The following is a 16,974-nucleotide window of genomic DNA, read 5'->3' as shown; positions in this document are numbered from 1 at the left end:
GTTTGCCTTAGGTAGGCCATTTCCCCATGCAGCAACCTCTTCACTGTCAGCAAGATGTCCATTGGATCCAATGATTATGCTCCATGTGTCTCCATTACTGTTACTGGAAATCTTCCCCAAAGAGTTTGGGACTGAATCAAGGAGCCATCCTACCTATGCTCCCCAATGTTTCTCCAGATCCCTACCACATTACCAGAAACTAGGAAAATCCTTCAGCCAGTAACTGTATCCAGATGCATTTGGACTACTCCTTGCTTCAAACTGTTGTATCCTTGGTTCCCTCAATCTATTTGCCCACAGAATATTCTGGATATCATCAGTCTAAGCTTTACAGCATCTTGATCCTAGTCATCCTCCACCCAGCTTTGGACATAATTGACAACATGCATCTTGACTCAATGGTAGCACAAAGTGATAAACTGAAGTGTCATCTAAAGACCTCAACATTTTTAGTGGCCAAGCAAATTTAGTAAGGTCCCAAATCTTTAAAAGAGTACATTTTCAGATCTCATAACAAGTGCCTTCAGCTATATGGCTCTATTCCTACATGTAGATAAATTCTGCTCCAGTCTATTTTTTTTTTATGAAAATGTTAAAATTGGATAAAGTAAGTTTGTGATTTTGGTTATTAAGGTACTGATTTCCTTGTTTCTGTCGATGTTTTCAGGTATTCCCAACCTCTGCATGAAGAAATTGCTCTCCATAAGCACCTTAAACATAAGAACATTGTGCAATACCTGGGCTCTATTAGTGAAAACGGTTTCATTAAGATCTTTATGGAGCAGGTTCCTGGAGGTATTTTTTGATTATATCCATTTTAAATGTGGTGTTCCGATCTAGGCTCATCCTGAGATTAGATTACTTACAGTGTGGAAACAGGCCCTTCGGCCCAACAAGTCCACACCGACCCGCCGAAGCGCAACCCACCCATACCCCTACATTTACCCCTTACCTAACACTACGGGCAATTTAGCATGGCCAATTCACCTGACCCGCACATCTTTGGACTGTGGGAGGAAACCGGAGCACCCGGAGGAAACCCACGCAGACACGGGGAGAACGTGCAAACTCCACACAGTCAGTCGCCTGAGTCGGGAATTGAACCCGGGTCTCAGGCGCTGTGAGGCAGCAGTGCTAACCACTGTGCCACCGTGCCGCCCACAACGTTTTGAAAGTGCAGTGTGTTTAAGTTAAATGTCATGCCATCAAATTTTTTTTTTAGTCATTTTGTGGTGGATGAAACTTGAGAACATGAATTTCCATATAACAGTTTTAACACTATCAGTTTATTGAAATATCTTTTACAGAATATTTGAGAGATAGTGACTTCTATCTCGATTAAAGTTAACCATGTGGTTTTGTGCCTGATCATGTGTGCACTTTCGGTCGCTTGTATTTGATCCATGTTTTCTTCACAAAGAACATGAAGCCTTTTCTCCACAGATGGGTGATATTCAAATGATTGATGTTTGTGTCCATTAGAAAATCAATCACACATTCTTGTTAATATGATCACAACAGCTCATTGGTCAATCCCAAGGCTTAGATTTTCCAATGGGGCAATAGTTAACCATGAAGTTGAACTGGATTTCCACATCCTGAACATAGGACCAGGAGTAGGCTGCCATTAAATAGGGTCATGGCTGATGCAACATTCCCCTTGTCCACTTTCTTGCCCTTTGCTGTAAGCAAGACTTAATCTACTTCAGTCTTTAATATGCAAAAGGACCCTGCCCCCACAGATCTCTGTGGCAAGAAGTTCCAAAGATTCTCAGCCCTCTGAGAGAAGACATTCCTCCTCATCCCAGGCTTAAATTAGCATTCCGTTATTTTGAGACTGTGCCCTCTGCTCCTAGATTTTCCCATGAGAGGAAACATCCTCTCAGCATTTACCCTGTCAAGAATCCCTATATGTTTCAATGAGATTATTCCTCTATATTCCAGTGAGTGGTGTCCCAATCTGTTTAACTGTTGCTGATAAGACAATCTCTCCATACCAGAGATCATCTTAATGAACCTTTTCTGGACTGTCTCCAGTGCGTTGGTATCTCCCCTTAAATAAGGGGACTAAAACTGCTCACAGTACTCCAGATGTAAGCTCACCAGCACCTTGTACAGTTGCAGTAAGCTGGTCTCCCTGCTATAGGAAAAATGTACTGAAACTTGAAAGGGTGCAGAAAAGATTTGCAAAGATGTTGCCAGGGTTGGAGGGCTTGAGCTATTGGGAGACATCGAATAGACTGGGGCTTTTTTCCCTGGAGGGTTAGGGACTGAGAGGTGACCTTGTAGAGGTTTGTAAAATCATGAAGGTTATGGATAGGGTGAGTATACAATGCTTTTTCCCTCGGGCAGGGAAGTCCAACATTAGAAGGTATAGGTTTAAGGTGAGGGGGAAAAATTTTTAAAGGCAACTGAGAGGCAACTTTTTCACACAGAGGGTATGGTATTAGCTGCCAGAGAAGTGGTGGAGACTGGTACAATTGTAACATTTAAAAGGCATCCGGATGGGTATGTGAATAGGAAGTGGGCCAAATGCTCGCAAATGGAACTAGATTTATTTAGGATATCAGGTCAGCAAGGACCAGTTGGACCGAAGGGTCTGTTTCTGTGCTGTATGATTCTATGACTCTCCTTGTCTACATGGGTTTACTAGATATTCAGTTGATTTTAGTCTTTGCTGTCAGCTGCAATCTGCCTGCTAATGCTGCCTACAAAAGAGTTGGCCATATTTCAAATCTTGAACACTTTGAGAATGTGGCAAGACGCAATACATGAAGGTGTTCCTCTCCTTTCTTCTGCATTAATGTGATTGTTCTGTTTTGAACTGAAGTTTAGGAAGAATAGTTAATGTGAACCTTGTAGGTTGCCAGTCTTAATTTCTATTTTGTGCAAATTCAAAATTAATTCAAGTGTACACCATTAATTTCACATGGATTCTCCAGATTGTTCTTTATAATTTCAATTGAAAGTTTGCTGAGACCTTAGAGAAATAGTGGAGGTAACCATTAAACTATTTCTCCATGAATTCTTCAGATCTTGGGAAAAAAAGTCATACCATGTGACTGGGAGAACACCCACAGAAATTCACACACGTGGTATTTGTTCAGTGGTCATTTGTACTGCTATGTTGTTTCTATATGTTCTTGTGTACATGTTGATATGTTCTTGTTTCTAAATGTCTGAATGAACAGGCAGCCTTTCTGCCCTTTTACGATCAAAATGGGGCCCCTTGAAGGATAATGAACAAACTATTGGATTCTATACCAAACAGATCCTGGAAGGATTGAAATACCTTCATGACAATCAAATAGCTCATCGAGATATAAAGGTAAACTTTGGTCAATGAACATGTTTCTAACAGAAGATATGCATTTGTTTCAATTTTGAACGTAGACCTTCTTGAAACATAGAATCATAAACTTCAAAATACGGAAGAAGGCCATTTGAACCATTATACCTGTACTGGCTCCCAAAAGAGCTACCCAGCTAGACCTGTTCTCCAGCTCTGTCTTTATAGCCTGCTACATTTATCACTTTCAAATACATAACCAACTCTCTTAAAACCTTATATGGAATCTACCTCCACCACTGTCCCAGGCAGGGCATTCCAAATGCTAACAACTCTGAGTAAAGGAGTTTCTCCTCATCTCAGTCCTAGCTTTCTAGCTGACAATCTTCTTTATCTATCACTATACAGCTCAGTTGCTCAGCACCCACATTTTCAATGAAGCCATTGCCACCATCTTCTAATTTGGTAAAGTCAGAAGCAAAATACTGACTTAGTACGTCTGCTATACCCTTTGCTTCAGTGAGCTGCCTACCCTGCTTGTTTCTTATGGGTCCCATTCTACCCTTCACTAACCTTTTATAATTAATATGTTTGAAGAACATTTTCCTGTTTGTTTTAGCACGGCCTGCCATCCTTTCCTCAAGCTTCCTCTCAGGCTAAGGCTGGAATAAGAAACGCTTTCTTGTGCATTTGAGATACTTTTCCTGATTTCTGTTGCTATTATGATTCTGGATGTATAATATGCCTCCTTTTTCTTCCTTATTTACTCATCAATGTTCCTATATTCCAGGATACACCAGCTTTGCATATCTTGTGTTAATTTCTCATGGGTTAGTTCCTGGTCTGTACCCCATTCATCTCTCTTTTTGAAAGTCTCCCAAGTTCTATTCACGATAAATGGTGCAGTGGGTGAGAGGCAGGTGGATACATGGGACTGAACTCCATTTTTAGGTCCTTTTACCGATTCCAGGCTGGGTTGAGGGATCGTATCTCCTGGCATGGTGAGGTGAGGCACAATTCTTGCCTGTTCTCAGTGGGAGATTAGATCAAAGCTGCCTTCAAATGGCAACAGTCTCCTCAGCCATGGCACAGCACAGTGGATCAGTGGCTAACATTGCTACCTCACAGCGCCAGGGATCCAGATTCAATTCTGCCCTCGAGCGACTCTCATGGTGGTGTTTGCACATTCTCCCCCGCTGTCTGTGTGGGTTTCCTCCCACTGTCCAAAGATGCGCAGGCTAGGTGGACTGGTCATATTAAATTGTCAAGTGTCCAGGGATGTGCAGACTAGGTGGATTATGCATGGGAAATGCAGGGTTAGAGGGATAGGGTAGGGGGTTGGGTTTAAGTGGGATGACTTTGGAGGGTCAGTATGGACTTTGGGCTGATTAGCCTGCTACCACACTGTAGGGACTCTATAAACAGCACATAAATTCTGGCAGGTTTTCAGAATTTGTTTCTTTACTGTCAACGTGTTTTTTTAAAAATGTAAACCCTACAACAAGTCTTTCTTGATAAAACAGCCCATCAAACTCCTTCAGTTTGCAGGTCATATGCCATGATAAGCTCAAGCCTTTTAATTAGTTTATTCTTCACAGGGTAGTGTATGACACTTTGAAAATGGATCAAATTCCATTTTGTATCTCATGAGCATCAAGTAGTCTAGTACTGCTGTAACATACAGTGTGGGCGGCACGGTGGCACAGTGGTTAGCACTGCTGCCTCACAGCCCCTGAGACCCGGGTTCAATTCCCGACTCAGGCGACTGACTGTGTGGAGTTTGCACATTCTCCCCGTGTCAGCGTGGGTTTCCTCCGGGTGCTCCGGTTTCCTCCCACAGTCCAAAGATGTGCGGGTCAGGTGAATTGGCCATGCTAAATTGCCCGTAGTGTTAGGTAAGGGGTAAATGTAAGGGTATGGGTGGGTTTCGCTTCGGCGGGTCGGTGTGGACTTGTTGGGCCGAAGGGCCTGTTTCCACACTGTAAGTCTAATCTAATCTAATAGCATGAATATTTTAAGACCCTTCTTCATTTTAGAGAGACAAGCCTAAATAGAGATCCACCCAGTAAATAATTGCAACTTGAAAAGCTAATATTTTTGTATTTTGTTGCTGTGGATGAAAATGAAGTTGCCGTATATTTTTTAAAAAGCATTTATTCCGAGTCCCTTGTGGTGCAACCGTTGATTTGATTGTAACATAAAGAAACACTAACAAATTGATGATTCTGCATACTAGAGTCATACTACTTGGTATGTTGGCAACAGAAGTGGTGCCTGACTGGAAATTGGATTGTATAATATATTCCCCATCTCCAACCCTTGTCCAGCTGCAGGACAGCAGTTTGTACTGAGGACTCCTTGATCTTGGGAAATTGGCAGGAGCTGACCACGTTCCTTCAGTTTTGGATTCCTACCAGCTCCAGCCACACTTAAACTCTGAATCCCTTCAGTATTCCCATGGTTTTTCCTCTGTTACTGTTAATCCCCAGGGTCACACTTAGTTTCCCTCAAGCTGCATTTTCCTCATTTTCTGCAAAGCTAATATCTGAGACCTAATAAGACAAAAAGCACACTGCTGCAGATGTGACAAACCTGAAATTAAAACTGAAGATGCTGGAGAAGTTCAGCAGGTCTGGCAGCATCTCAGGAAGGGGAAAAAGTTAACAGATTCTTCTTTGGAATTATTTAACAATGACAACTTGTTGTAAAAGTTTTTTTTTAAAGGAGTTACAAAGAATAGTCATATTGGACTTGAAATTTACAAAGATCTATAAACCCTTTAAATTACTCATCACAAATTTCTCACTGTCACTTAGAGTTATACAGCATAGAAACAGACCCTTCGGTCCAACCAGTCCATGCCACCCATAATCACAAACTAAACTAGTCCCACCAGCTTGCCCTTTGCCCATATCCCTCCAAACATTTCTTATTTAAGTACTTACCTAACTGTCTTTTAAAAGTTGTAAACTGTACCCTCATCCACCACTTCCTCTGGAAGTTCATTCTGCACATGAACCACTGTGTAAAACAAAAAAAATGCCGCACATGTCTTTTTTAAAATATTTCTCCTACCACCTTTAAAAATATACTCCCTAGTCTTGAAATCCTCCATCCTATGCCATTTACCTGACCTCTGCCACTCAAGATATTATAAACCTCTAAAAGGTCATCCCTCAACCTCCTACCCTCCAGGGAAAAAAGTCCCAGCCAACCAACTCGCGTTATAACACAAACTCTCCATTCCCAGCAATAACATGGTATACCTCTTCTGAACTCTCTCCAGCTTAATAATATCCTTCCCATACCAAGGTGACCAGAACTACACATGGTATTCCAGAAAAGGCCTCACCAATGTCCTGTACAATCTGAACTTAACGCCCCAACCATAGTGATAGTGTGAGCAATGACTGCAAGCGCCTTCTTAACCACCCTACCTATGTGTACGCAAATTTCAAAGAATTCTGTACTTGAACCCCTAAGTCTGTTCTACGACACCATCCAAGGTCTTACTTTTAATTGTAAAAGTTGAAGTGCATATGGTGAGGTTTTTCAGTAACTGGATAAGATATTTGAAGAAGTTATGGTTTGGGAAAATTCAAAGTGAAGAGTAGCTTGTGGATTAAGGTTACTTGTCCATTCCAAAACTCTTTGCCACAAAATTTTAGTGAAGATTGATTTTATGACTTCCATTTGATTTTTAATCGAGCTTTGCAGTGCTGATGATAAAAATTAATTGATAGGGAGTTTCTGTTCTTATTAAAACAAAAACAAATTATTTCCTCAGGGTGATAATGTGTTGATAAACACATACAGTGGAATCTTGAAAATATCTGATTTTGGTACTTCGAAAAGACTGGCAGGAATCAATCCATGTGCCGAAACATTCACAGGTATGGAGTTGTATAGTTTTCTGTGGCATAATTTCGCTGATATTCAAGAAATAGTTTCAATCAGAGAGTCAGGAACAGAACAACTGAGAGGCAAAACACTCATTTAGAAACTACTGTTAAAGATGAAATGCTGTTTTTTTTTAATGTAGGGTTACACCACAGAACGGAGATACTATCACTGTGCAGTTGGCCTCATCAGCATCCTGCTTTTATTCACAAAAAGCACAGTGTTCTTAACAAGCATTGTGAAATGCACGTGTTTAGAATGATATTAACAAATTGTTCTAGTTGAGACACTACCTGCTTTACTTTACCACAATCCTACTAGCAAATTAAGTTTGCCTCTTCAATATTTCAACATAAAATAAGCATTTAATGGGTCCAACCAATTTGCTTGTGTGTCGACAATTGTAATCAGATTGGGTTTGGGAGTGGAATCATTTTACAAAACCTTAGCCAAAACTGAGGGTAATCTGAGTTGATAACAGAACCGATGGCAGAAAATTGTATAGTAATACAGCTCACGTTTATTCTGTCAAATATAATTTTGACTGAGCTGTTCTGTGGCATTATTTCATTCAATATAATTTCGGTTACGAATATATCAGTTGCTTAAACTATATTGACAGAGGCACACGATGTGTGCTCCTGGGGAGAAACAATTTGAGATGGAAGACTAGTTTTTGAGAGAACTGGGAAAGCAGAAGGAGCAATTTTTCCAGCATTCTGTCTGTATCCGTTTTTGCAGAAAAACTGCATGTATTGATAAATCCAAAACTTCATGACGTTCATTCTGTCATCATTGAATATGTTATTGTCATTGGGTGGTTGGATATTAACTGGGATTAATTTCTTCTTGTGTATATAGGAGCAGATAAAACTGTGGTTGTTGGATTTGGAAATGTAGATACAGATTTATTTAAAAAAAAGAGTACTCCCGATCTATTCTTCACCTGGCTTTCTGGATTAGAATACATAGGGCCTATGCCTCGGGTCCAGTACTGGTAACCTTCCTCTACAACAGAGGCTGCTTTTTTTTTAATTGTCCCTATAACCTGGTGTTATGTAATTTTTGACATTGTACATTACAAATGTCAAATCAGACACTGCTTCTTAAAAAGGTTTCTGTACTCATCAATGACCTTGTTTACAAATACTAAGTGTTAATCACTTGCTTTTGTAAGGCTCAGTGTAATAAGAAACATTTTGTGACAGGTACCACAATTGTGATTTATCGGGTTTTATAACAAATTTAAAATGAATTGACTGTTGTGGGAATTCATTGATTTGAATATATAATGTGAAAACTGAAGGAGCAGGCACTGTCCATTTTATCAGCTTGGGGTGAGCACTCTATCTGCTGATTTTATGCTAAAGTTGAAAAGTGTATATGGCAGTAATGTTTCTCAAATGCTTCCCCTTGTCAGCCATTTATGGTTCTGGTGCATCTCTGTGGCGCAGTGGCTCAGTGGTTAGCACTGCTGTCTCACCTGGACCATCTCACATTCCACTCTCTGGCGATTGTGTGGATGAAGTTTGTATGTTCTTCTCATGTTTGTGGGAGTTTCCTCTGGGTGCTCTGATTTCATCCCACAATCCAAAGATGCGCAGGTTAAGTGGAGAGGCTATGCTAAATTGCCCACAGTGTTGAGTTATGTGCAGGCTAGATGGATTAGCCAAGAGAAATGCAGGGATAGGGTTGGGGGTGAATCTGAGTGGGCTGCTGTTCGCAGGATGGATCTGGACTTGATGGGCTGAATGTAGGGATTCCACACTGTAGGATTCTATGACTCTGAATGATTCTGTCTGTATGTAACCGAGAAGAAGAAGTAAAAGTAATGATAGACATTGATTTTCTGTCAGGAGGCTAATGCTTTAGAGATGGTCCTCTGCCTTTTTGTTGAGGTTTTTGGGATGGATCCGCACCAGTTATTACTGGGGCAGAGTGCAGTTGCCCCTTCAGCAACATTGTGACGCTTTCTATACGTGGAAATTATTCAAATAACAACTTATGTCGGTCAAGTCCATCAATACTCTGTAGGGTTGACAACATCCATCCTCAGCAGTTTGTCACACCTGTGCACAGCTCACCTTTACAATAATATTGCACTCTAATTAACTGATTTTTTGCAAACTTGTGTACAGGCATTGATGATCAACACCACTGACATGAGAGATTATTGCATGATGAATGAGAAAACAAAATTGAGCTCACATCAAACAGATTCACTTTCAACAAGGTTTTGTGAAGGTTTGTAGCTCAGGTTGAGGTTTAAGGTGTAGGTTTGCTCGCTGAGCTGTAGGTTTGATATCCAGACGTTTCATTACCTGGCTAGGTAACATCATCAGTGGCGACCTCCAAGTGAAGCCAGGTAATGAAATGTCTGGATATCAAACCTACAGCTCAGCGAGCAAACATACACCCTAAAAGATTCATTTTCACTTCAAAAATGTGTGGGTTTTTTTTGATAACGTGTGCTTCAGTTTATGTCCAGAATGTAGCAGGATTAAGGTCACAAGTAACAATTGATTAAGTTTAGATACTGGTTATTGTTTTTTTATTACCTGTGCTGCCAATGAAACCTGAACCTACTCTCTAGGAAAGAAGAAAAATTAGAGCATGTCTTCCTGAATGTTTCAAAACACGAATGTTGGAATATAACCACTATAAAGGGGAATCTAGAGATGGCATTCCAATTAATGCATACTTTGGTTCTGTCCTCACAAAAGAGGATTTAAATAACATCCTAAAGATGTTGGAGACTGCAGGGTCTAGTTAGAGGCAGGAACTAAATGAAATCAGTATCGATAGGGAACTGGTGACGGGGCAATTGAGCAGTTTAAAGACTGATAAATCCCCGAGCCCAGTAATTCAAGTCCCAGATTATTTAAGGAAGTGGCGCTAGAAATAGTGGATGTCTTAGTGGTCATCTTCCAAGATTCTATAGATTCTTGAATGTTTTGAAGGGTGATTAATATAACCCAACTATTTTAATGAAAGAGGAAAAGAGAAATTGGGGTATATTTGACCAGTTAGTCTGACATTGGTAGGGAAAAGTGTGGGAGTCCATTATAAAAGGTTTAAAGCAGAGCACTTGGAAAACATGACTTAGCATAAATTTACAAAAGAGAAAAAGTGTTTGACAAATCTATTTTAACTTTTCAACGATATAACTAGCATTGTAGATAAGGGGAGCCACTTGGACTTCCAGGACGCTTTCAGTAAGGTCCTATGTGAGATCAGCAAGTAAAATTAAAGTGCATGGTGGTATACTGACATGGATAGCAAACTGGTTGGCAGACAGGAAACCAGTGATAGATTGGGAAAGTGGGTGGTGCAGCAAGATCTGGCCATTTTTGTATTTTAATCATTGAAAGTAAGCATGCAGGTGAAGTAGATGATGAAGGCAAATAGTATGTTGGCCATCATAATGAGAGGATACAAGCACAGAAGGAAGAATGTCAGATTGCACTTATACAGATCTTGATGACCACACCTGGAGTATTGTGTGTGGTTTTGGTCTCCTGACCTGAGGAAAGGAGTTCTGTATATGGAAGCTGTGCAATAAAAGTTTAACAGACTGATTCCTGGGCTGGCAGGATTGATGTATGAAGGGAGACTGAATTGGTTAGGATTGTAGTCATTGGAGTTTGGAAAAATGAGAGGGGGTCTTATGGAAACCTATGAAATTCCATCAGGACTAGACAAGAAGGATGTTCCCGATGATAGGAGTCCAGAACCAGTGGTCACAGTTAAAGAATGTGGAAAAGGCCATTTAGGACTGAGATGAGGAGAAATTTCTTAATACAGTGAGTAGTGAACCTGTGGAATTCACTACTACAGAAATTGGTTGAAGCCACAAAATTGAATGTTTTCAAGAAGGAGTTGGATATAGTTCTTAGGACTAAAGGGATCAAAGGGTAAGGGGAGAAAGATGGAACACGGTTCTGAGTTGGAAGATCAGCCATGGTCATGTTGAATGGCAGAGCACGCTGAAAGGGCTGAATGTTACACTGTTTGCATTTTCTATGTTTGAAGAATGGCATGGTAGTAGCTTGAAAGCTAGTTGCGTGTGTGTGTGTGTGTGTGTGTGTGTGTGTGTGTGTGCGTGTGTGTGCCTCCTTTCGAATTGCCCACACTATAGGGGTACTGCAATACAGAAAATTAATGCATTTTAGAATGGGCAGAAGCATTTTAAATGCAGTTGTGCAACTTCTTCTTATATTTTCATTCAACCTTTCTTAAATGTGCTACTGATTATTGTTGCATCCTCCTCAGTGATTTTGTGTGTGCTGTACATATAAATGTGTAGCTGAAAAAAGTGAATTTACATAACTTGATAAAATCAGAAAACCCTGGAAATGCATAGCTGGTCAGGCAGAATCTGTGGAGAAAGAAACTACGTTCATGTTCAACTTCAGGCCCTTTCAGTACAATTTGATGATTTTCAGTCAATTGTTAGGTCATTGCCGTTGGTCAGAAATGCAATATCCACTGTTCTAACATTAAAAGCTTGTTTGATTGGAAACTACGAATAAAGTAATTTGCTGGAAAAGTTTGGCAACTGATTCTGCGCCTTTAGGGTTTGTTTTCCTTGTTGTATATTAATGCCAGAATTGCTGTTGTCAATGTAGTGGATACAAAGGACACTGGAGAACATCATAAATTATAGATTGTGAATTGCATTTTAACTAAGCAGTGTGTAAGGAATTACTCTTATATGAAATGTCACTGAAATAAAGAATGCTTCCATTAACTAATGTGAATTACCCTTCCTCTTCATAAGGATGATGTACAGACCCCTTACATTACATACTTAATTTGTACACTGTCTTGACACAGTGTGCTTTCCACCAGTAATTCATAAATAACATCAACATTATTTTCAGTAACTTGATATTTAAACCTAAATGTTAACATTTTAGTTTAGGACTTTGCGCAAAAAGAAAAGACCGTCTGTACCAGAGAATTTCCTCTCAGTACGGTGTGGAACAAGCTCACAAACCCTTCCTTTATAAATTAGTTTGTGCTTGTTGGGTGCAAATCAACGGGGAAATTTTCAACTTTGGCCAGTATAGTAGGCCATGATGTGACTACATCCAAAAACTCTTGATTTGTAGGGGCATTCACAACTGGAACATTTGGTTCCTCCTACTTGTCTTGCTCAGGATTTATTTCCATTTGTCTGTGTATAGCTGAGATAACACATCCAAAATGTTTTAAATAAAACAAGTGCAGCCTCATTTCTGTCTACATTCTGCCTCATTTAGAGAAAATGTTTCTCAAGAGGTCATTGAGTTTGTTTATTTAGTCATGATGATTTTTATAATAAAGGGTTTATATACTACTGAAAAGAGAGGCATGTTGCTGAAGCTTTTCATCTTCTTTTCACTGAGACAAGTGCAAGAATTCCATGCATGACACAATCACAGTTAGTTGTGCAGAGGAGAAAATGGTGCTGATTTGTTGGCAATTCAGTGATTGCTGAGGCAATGCCATGGAGAAGACAATGGGAAGCTCTCACATAATTCAAAAAAGACACAAGGTGTGAACATGTTCCTATTATTTGCAGAGACTGGGTCCTATTAGTGCAAGATATAACTCTGGGAGCCGTCGCGTAGCAGCATGTGAAACAACTTTATTCTGTTGTTTCAGGTTATGTTCATATGCAGGAACCCAGGACCATAAACATTTGTATTGAAAATGCAAAACTTTATAAGTTGAAGAAAATTAATCTATTTTTGAGGTGATATGTATTCTAAAAGTATTTGTCAATGTTCACGTCAGGCCACAGCATCACATTAGACTAGGTTTTAGAAAGTGGGATTAGAATATGTAGCTTGTTTATTCAGCTAGTACAGACACAATGGGCTGAATGGACTCTTTCTTTTTTATGATTCTGCAAATTATTTGTTTTGAGAATTTTTTTTCATAATTTCATAGCAGATTTATTAAGGATGGTCCAATGTTACCTTAACTGGATGGTTGTAATTTCCACCTGTGAAATTCAGCACAATCCTTAACTGCCATGCTATTAGAGCCGTGCTGTGATTGAAAAGAGAAACTACTAAATAGAAACATTACATTTGATGACGCTTGCAGAATGTGAGATTATTTTCAGGTTGTAACAAAAGATGAGTGCTGTAGTTAGTTATAAAGTATTTTAATTTGTACTTCACCAGGACCAAGATTTGATGACGATCGGAACTATAAGCATTTTACAAATAGTTGAAGTGAGACTCAGGTTGTTATGAAAGACAATAGAGTACATCAAATAAATACTTTCTGTCTGTTTTCACTGTGTGCGAACATGGGGTTTGTAGAACTACCAGGAATTTATGTTCTTAATATTGTAATAGAAAGTTATGGTCAATACAAACTCAATAGTTCTTTTTAATTCATTCGTGGGACATGGGCATCACTGGCTGGCCAGCATTTATTGCCTGCCCCTAGTTGTCTTTGAGAAGGTGGTGGTGGTGAGCTACCTTCTTGATTTCACCTAATGACTGTGAAGGAATAGGAATAAAATTCCAAGTCTGGATGGTGTGGATGGGAGGCGAACTTGTATTTGATGCTTGTCTTGTCCTTCTAGATGGAAGTTGTTGTGGGTTTGGACAGTGCTTTATAAGGATCTTTGATGAATTTCCACGATGCATCTTGTAGGTGGTACACGTTGTTGCTACTAAGCGTTGGTGGTGGAGGAAGTGAATGTTGTGTGGATGAGTTGCAAGTCAAGCAGAATGCATTGTCCTGGATGGTGTCAAGTTTGTAGAGTATTGTTGGAGCACAATCCATCCAGGAAAGTGGGGAGTATTCCATCACATTCCTGACTTGTATCTTGCAGATGGACAGGCTTTGGGGAGTCAGGAGGTGTTATTTACCTTCACATTCATTGCCTCTGATCTGATCTTGCACTTATATGGCTAGTCCAATTGGGTTTGTGGTCAGTGCCCCCACAAAAGGATAGTAGGGGTTCAGTAATTATGTATTCTCTTACTGGAGAAGGTCATTGCCTGGCACTTGTGTGGCACAAATATTAATTACCACTTGTCAGCCTAAGCTGGATATTGTCCAGGTCTTGCTGTATTTGAAATTAAGGATGATAATATTCTTCCAAACGTTTGTTCAAATTAACATTCTGATAGAGCGACAAATTTGTGTAGAATTGAACTACTGAAAATTAAAGTTCATGCACTCATTTACTTGCCTATGCCAACATCATTTATGTGTCAACCCCCAAACTAATTAATAGTGGCATTCAGAGATCAGAGCCTTTGGAACTACCTTCACATACTGCCATGGTTGGATTTTGACCATGTGAATTGGAGCCCCATTTTTCCGAATCCATTATGTAGTGTTCAATTTACAAACATCACCCAGGATTAGGCCAGTCAACCCATCAATCCTATGCCATTCAATTAGATCATGGTTGATCAATTATCTCAGTCTCACCTCCTCACAGTATCCCCTTTGTTTCAATGTCAGTAGAGTCTAGAAATCTATCCATGTCTTTAACATGCTCAATTATCAAGCTTCCACAACCTCCAAGGAAAGAGAATCTCAAAAAAATCACCAGCTACTAAACAATGAAATTCCTCCCTCACTGTCCCAAATAGTATGCCCTAAATTCTGAGACTGTCACCTGGTTTGGGACTCGCCAGCTAATAAAATCATCCTGTCTCTATCCAATATCATTGTAAGAGCTTTGTCAGTTTCATTGACATTACTTCTCTTTGTTAAACCTCCTGGGAATATAGGCTTACTTTCTTCACTCCATTTTGGAGGTAGTTTGGTGATTTTCATTGCATTCTATCTATGGTAAATGTATACCTTGAATCTGAAGAGGAAAATAAATGGAAACTTCTAGATTATTGTAATGTCAAAAGGGAAAGAAACCTGCTACCCTCACCCAGCACATTCTATAAATCATTTCACTCCATCCAACGCGGTTAATTCTTGATGTTCCCTTCAGTTTGCTCACAAGTATTTAGAATTGCTGTCTTGGGAAAATTAGCGATGGACAACAAATGTAGTCCTGCCAGTGTTGCCCATGTCCTAAGAACATAGAACAGTCCAGCACAGAACAGGCCCTTCTGCCCACGATGTTGGGCCAACCATTGATCCTTATGTAAGGTAAATCTAATGTACGAACCCTCAAATTTCTGTGACCATATGCATATCCAGCAGCCTCTTAAATATCCCCAACCTCTCTTCCACAACTGCTGCTGGCAACTCATTCCATGCTCTCTCAACTCTCTGCGTAAAGAACCCACCTCTGACATCCCCTCTATACTTTCCGCCAAACAGCTTAAAACTATGACCCCTCGTGTTAACAATTTCTGCCCTGGGAAAAAGTCTCTGGCTATCAACTCTATCTATGCCTCTCATTATCTTGTACACCTCAGTTAAGTCCCCTCTCTTCTTCCTTTTTTCCAATGTAAAAAGTCCGAGCTCAGTCAATCTCTCTTCGTAAGATAAGCTCTCCATTCCCGGCAGCATCCTGGTAAACCTCCTCTGAACCCTCTCCAAAGCATCCACATCTTTCCTATAATAGGGTGACCAGAACTGGACACCGTATTCCAAGTGCGGTCTAACCAAAGTTTTATAGAGTTACAACAAGATCTCATGGCTCTTAAACTCAGTCCCCCTGTTAATGAAAGCCAAAACACCATATGCTTTCTTAACAACTCTGTCCACTTGGGTGGCAATTTTAAGGGATCTATGTACCTGCACACCAAGATCCTGCTGTTCCTCCATACCGCCAAGAATCCTGTCCTTAATCCTGTACTCCATTTTCAAGTTCGGCCTTCCAAAATACGTCACTTGGAGTCCAGGTTGAACTCCATCTGCCACCTCTCAGCCCGTCTCTGCATCCTGTCAATGTCACACTGCAACGGTCCTCTATACTGTCAATGACCCCTCCAACCTTTGTGTCGTCTGCAAACTTGCTGACCCATCCTTCGATCTCCTCATCCAAGTCATTAATAAAAATTACAAAGAGGAGAGGCCCAAGAACAGAGCCCTGTGGAACACCACTCAACACTGACTTCCAGGCAGAATACTTTCCTTCCACTACTACTTGCTGTCTTCTGTCGACCAGCCAAATCTGTATCCAGACAGCTAAATTTCCCTGTATCCCATTCCTCCTGACCTTCTGAATGAGCCTACCATGGGGAACCTTATTAAATGAACAAATTCAATTAAAAATGCCAGACAAACTGGTGAGTCTGCACTGTTGTGAATGTAGTTTTGCTTTGCTATTCAGGGACACTGCAGTACATGGCACCTGAAATTATTGATAAAGGACCAAGAGGTTATGGAAAGCCTGCTGACATCTGGTCATTAGGATGCACGATTATTGAAATGGCAACAGGGAAACCTCCATTTTATGAACTAGGAGAACCTCAGGCTGCTATGTTTAAGGTAAGATTTTACATTTAATGAATGAATGTGCTGTATAGTGTATTCTGACCTTTGGAAATAAGAAAACTAGCGCAGAATAAATAAAATGTCAACAGTAGGCCATTTGGTATTGTTGGTGAGCACCACTAGGTTAACTCTGGAGGTTCCAGCACATTTTTCAGATCTGAATGATGAACAAGTGTCTGAATAAAATCTATACACAGAGGAAGGATATTCCAAAAGATTGTAACTGTCTACAGCTGGGGAAAGAAACCCTTTCGTGTTGCTTTGCTGCTTTTATGCTTGAATGTCCACCTCCTAATAAGAAGCACCATTATTCCATTCCTAAAAGTCTCCACTACACTCTACAAAGATAATTTGTAACATCA

At 40.1% G+C, this 16,974-nt stretch overlaps 1 protein-coding gene across 1 annotated transcript in view; it reads left to right on the top strand.

Moving 5' to 3' along the window:
- map3k5 (mitogen-activated protein kinase kinase kinase 5) overlaps positions 1 to 16,974 on the top strand; it is a 176,496-nt gene that overhangs the window by 113,356 nt on the left and 46,166 nt on the right. Inside the window, exons 16-19 of the mRNA XM_060849929.1 lie at positions 668 to 795; positions 3,192 to 3,328; positions 7,077 to 7,182; positions 16,449 to 16,606. Coding sequence (XP_060705912.1) covers positions 668 to 795; positions 3,192 to 3,328; positions 7,077 to 7,182; positions 16,449 to 16,606 — 529 coding nt within the window. The remainder of the gene's footprint in view (positions 1 to 667; positions 796 to 3,191; positions 3,329 to 7,076; positions 7,183 to 16,448; positions 16,607 to 16,974) is intronic.

The sequence above is a fragment of the Hemiscyllium ocellatum genome, chromosome 3, assembly GCF_020745735.1.
Source record: "Hemiscyllium ocellatum isolate sHemOce1 chromosome 3, sHemOce1.pat.X.cur, whole genome shotgun sequence".
NCBI lineage: Eukaryota > Metazoa > Chordata > Chondrichthyes > Orectolobiformes > Hemiscylliidae > Hemiscyllium > Hemiscyllium ocellatum.
Note: the sequence above shows the minus strand (reverse complement) of the source record. Positions and strands in the feature narration are given on the sequence as shown.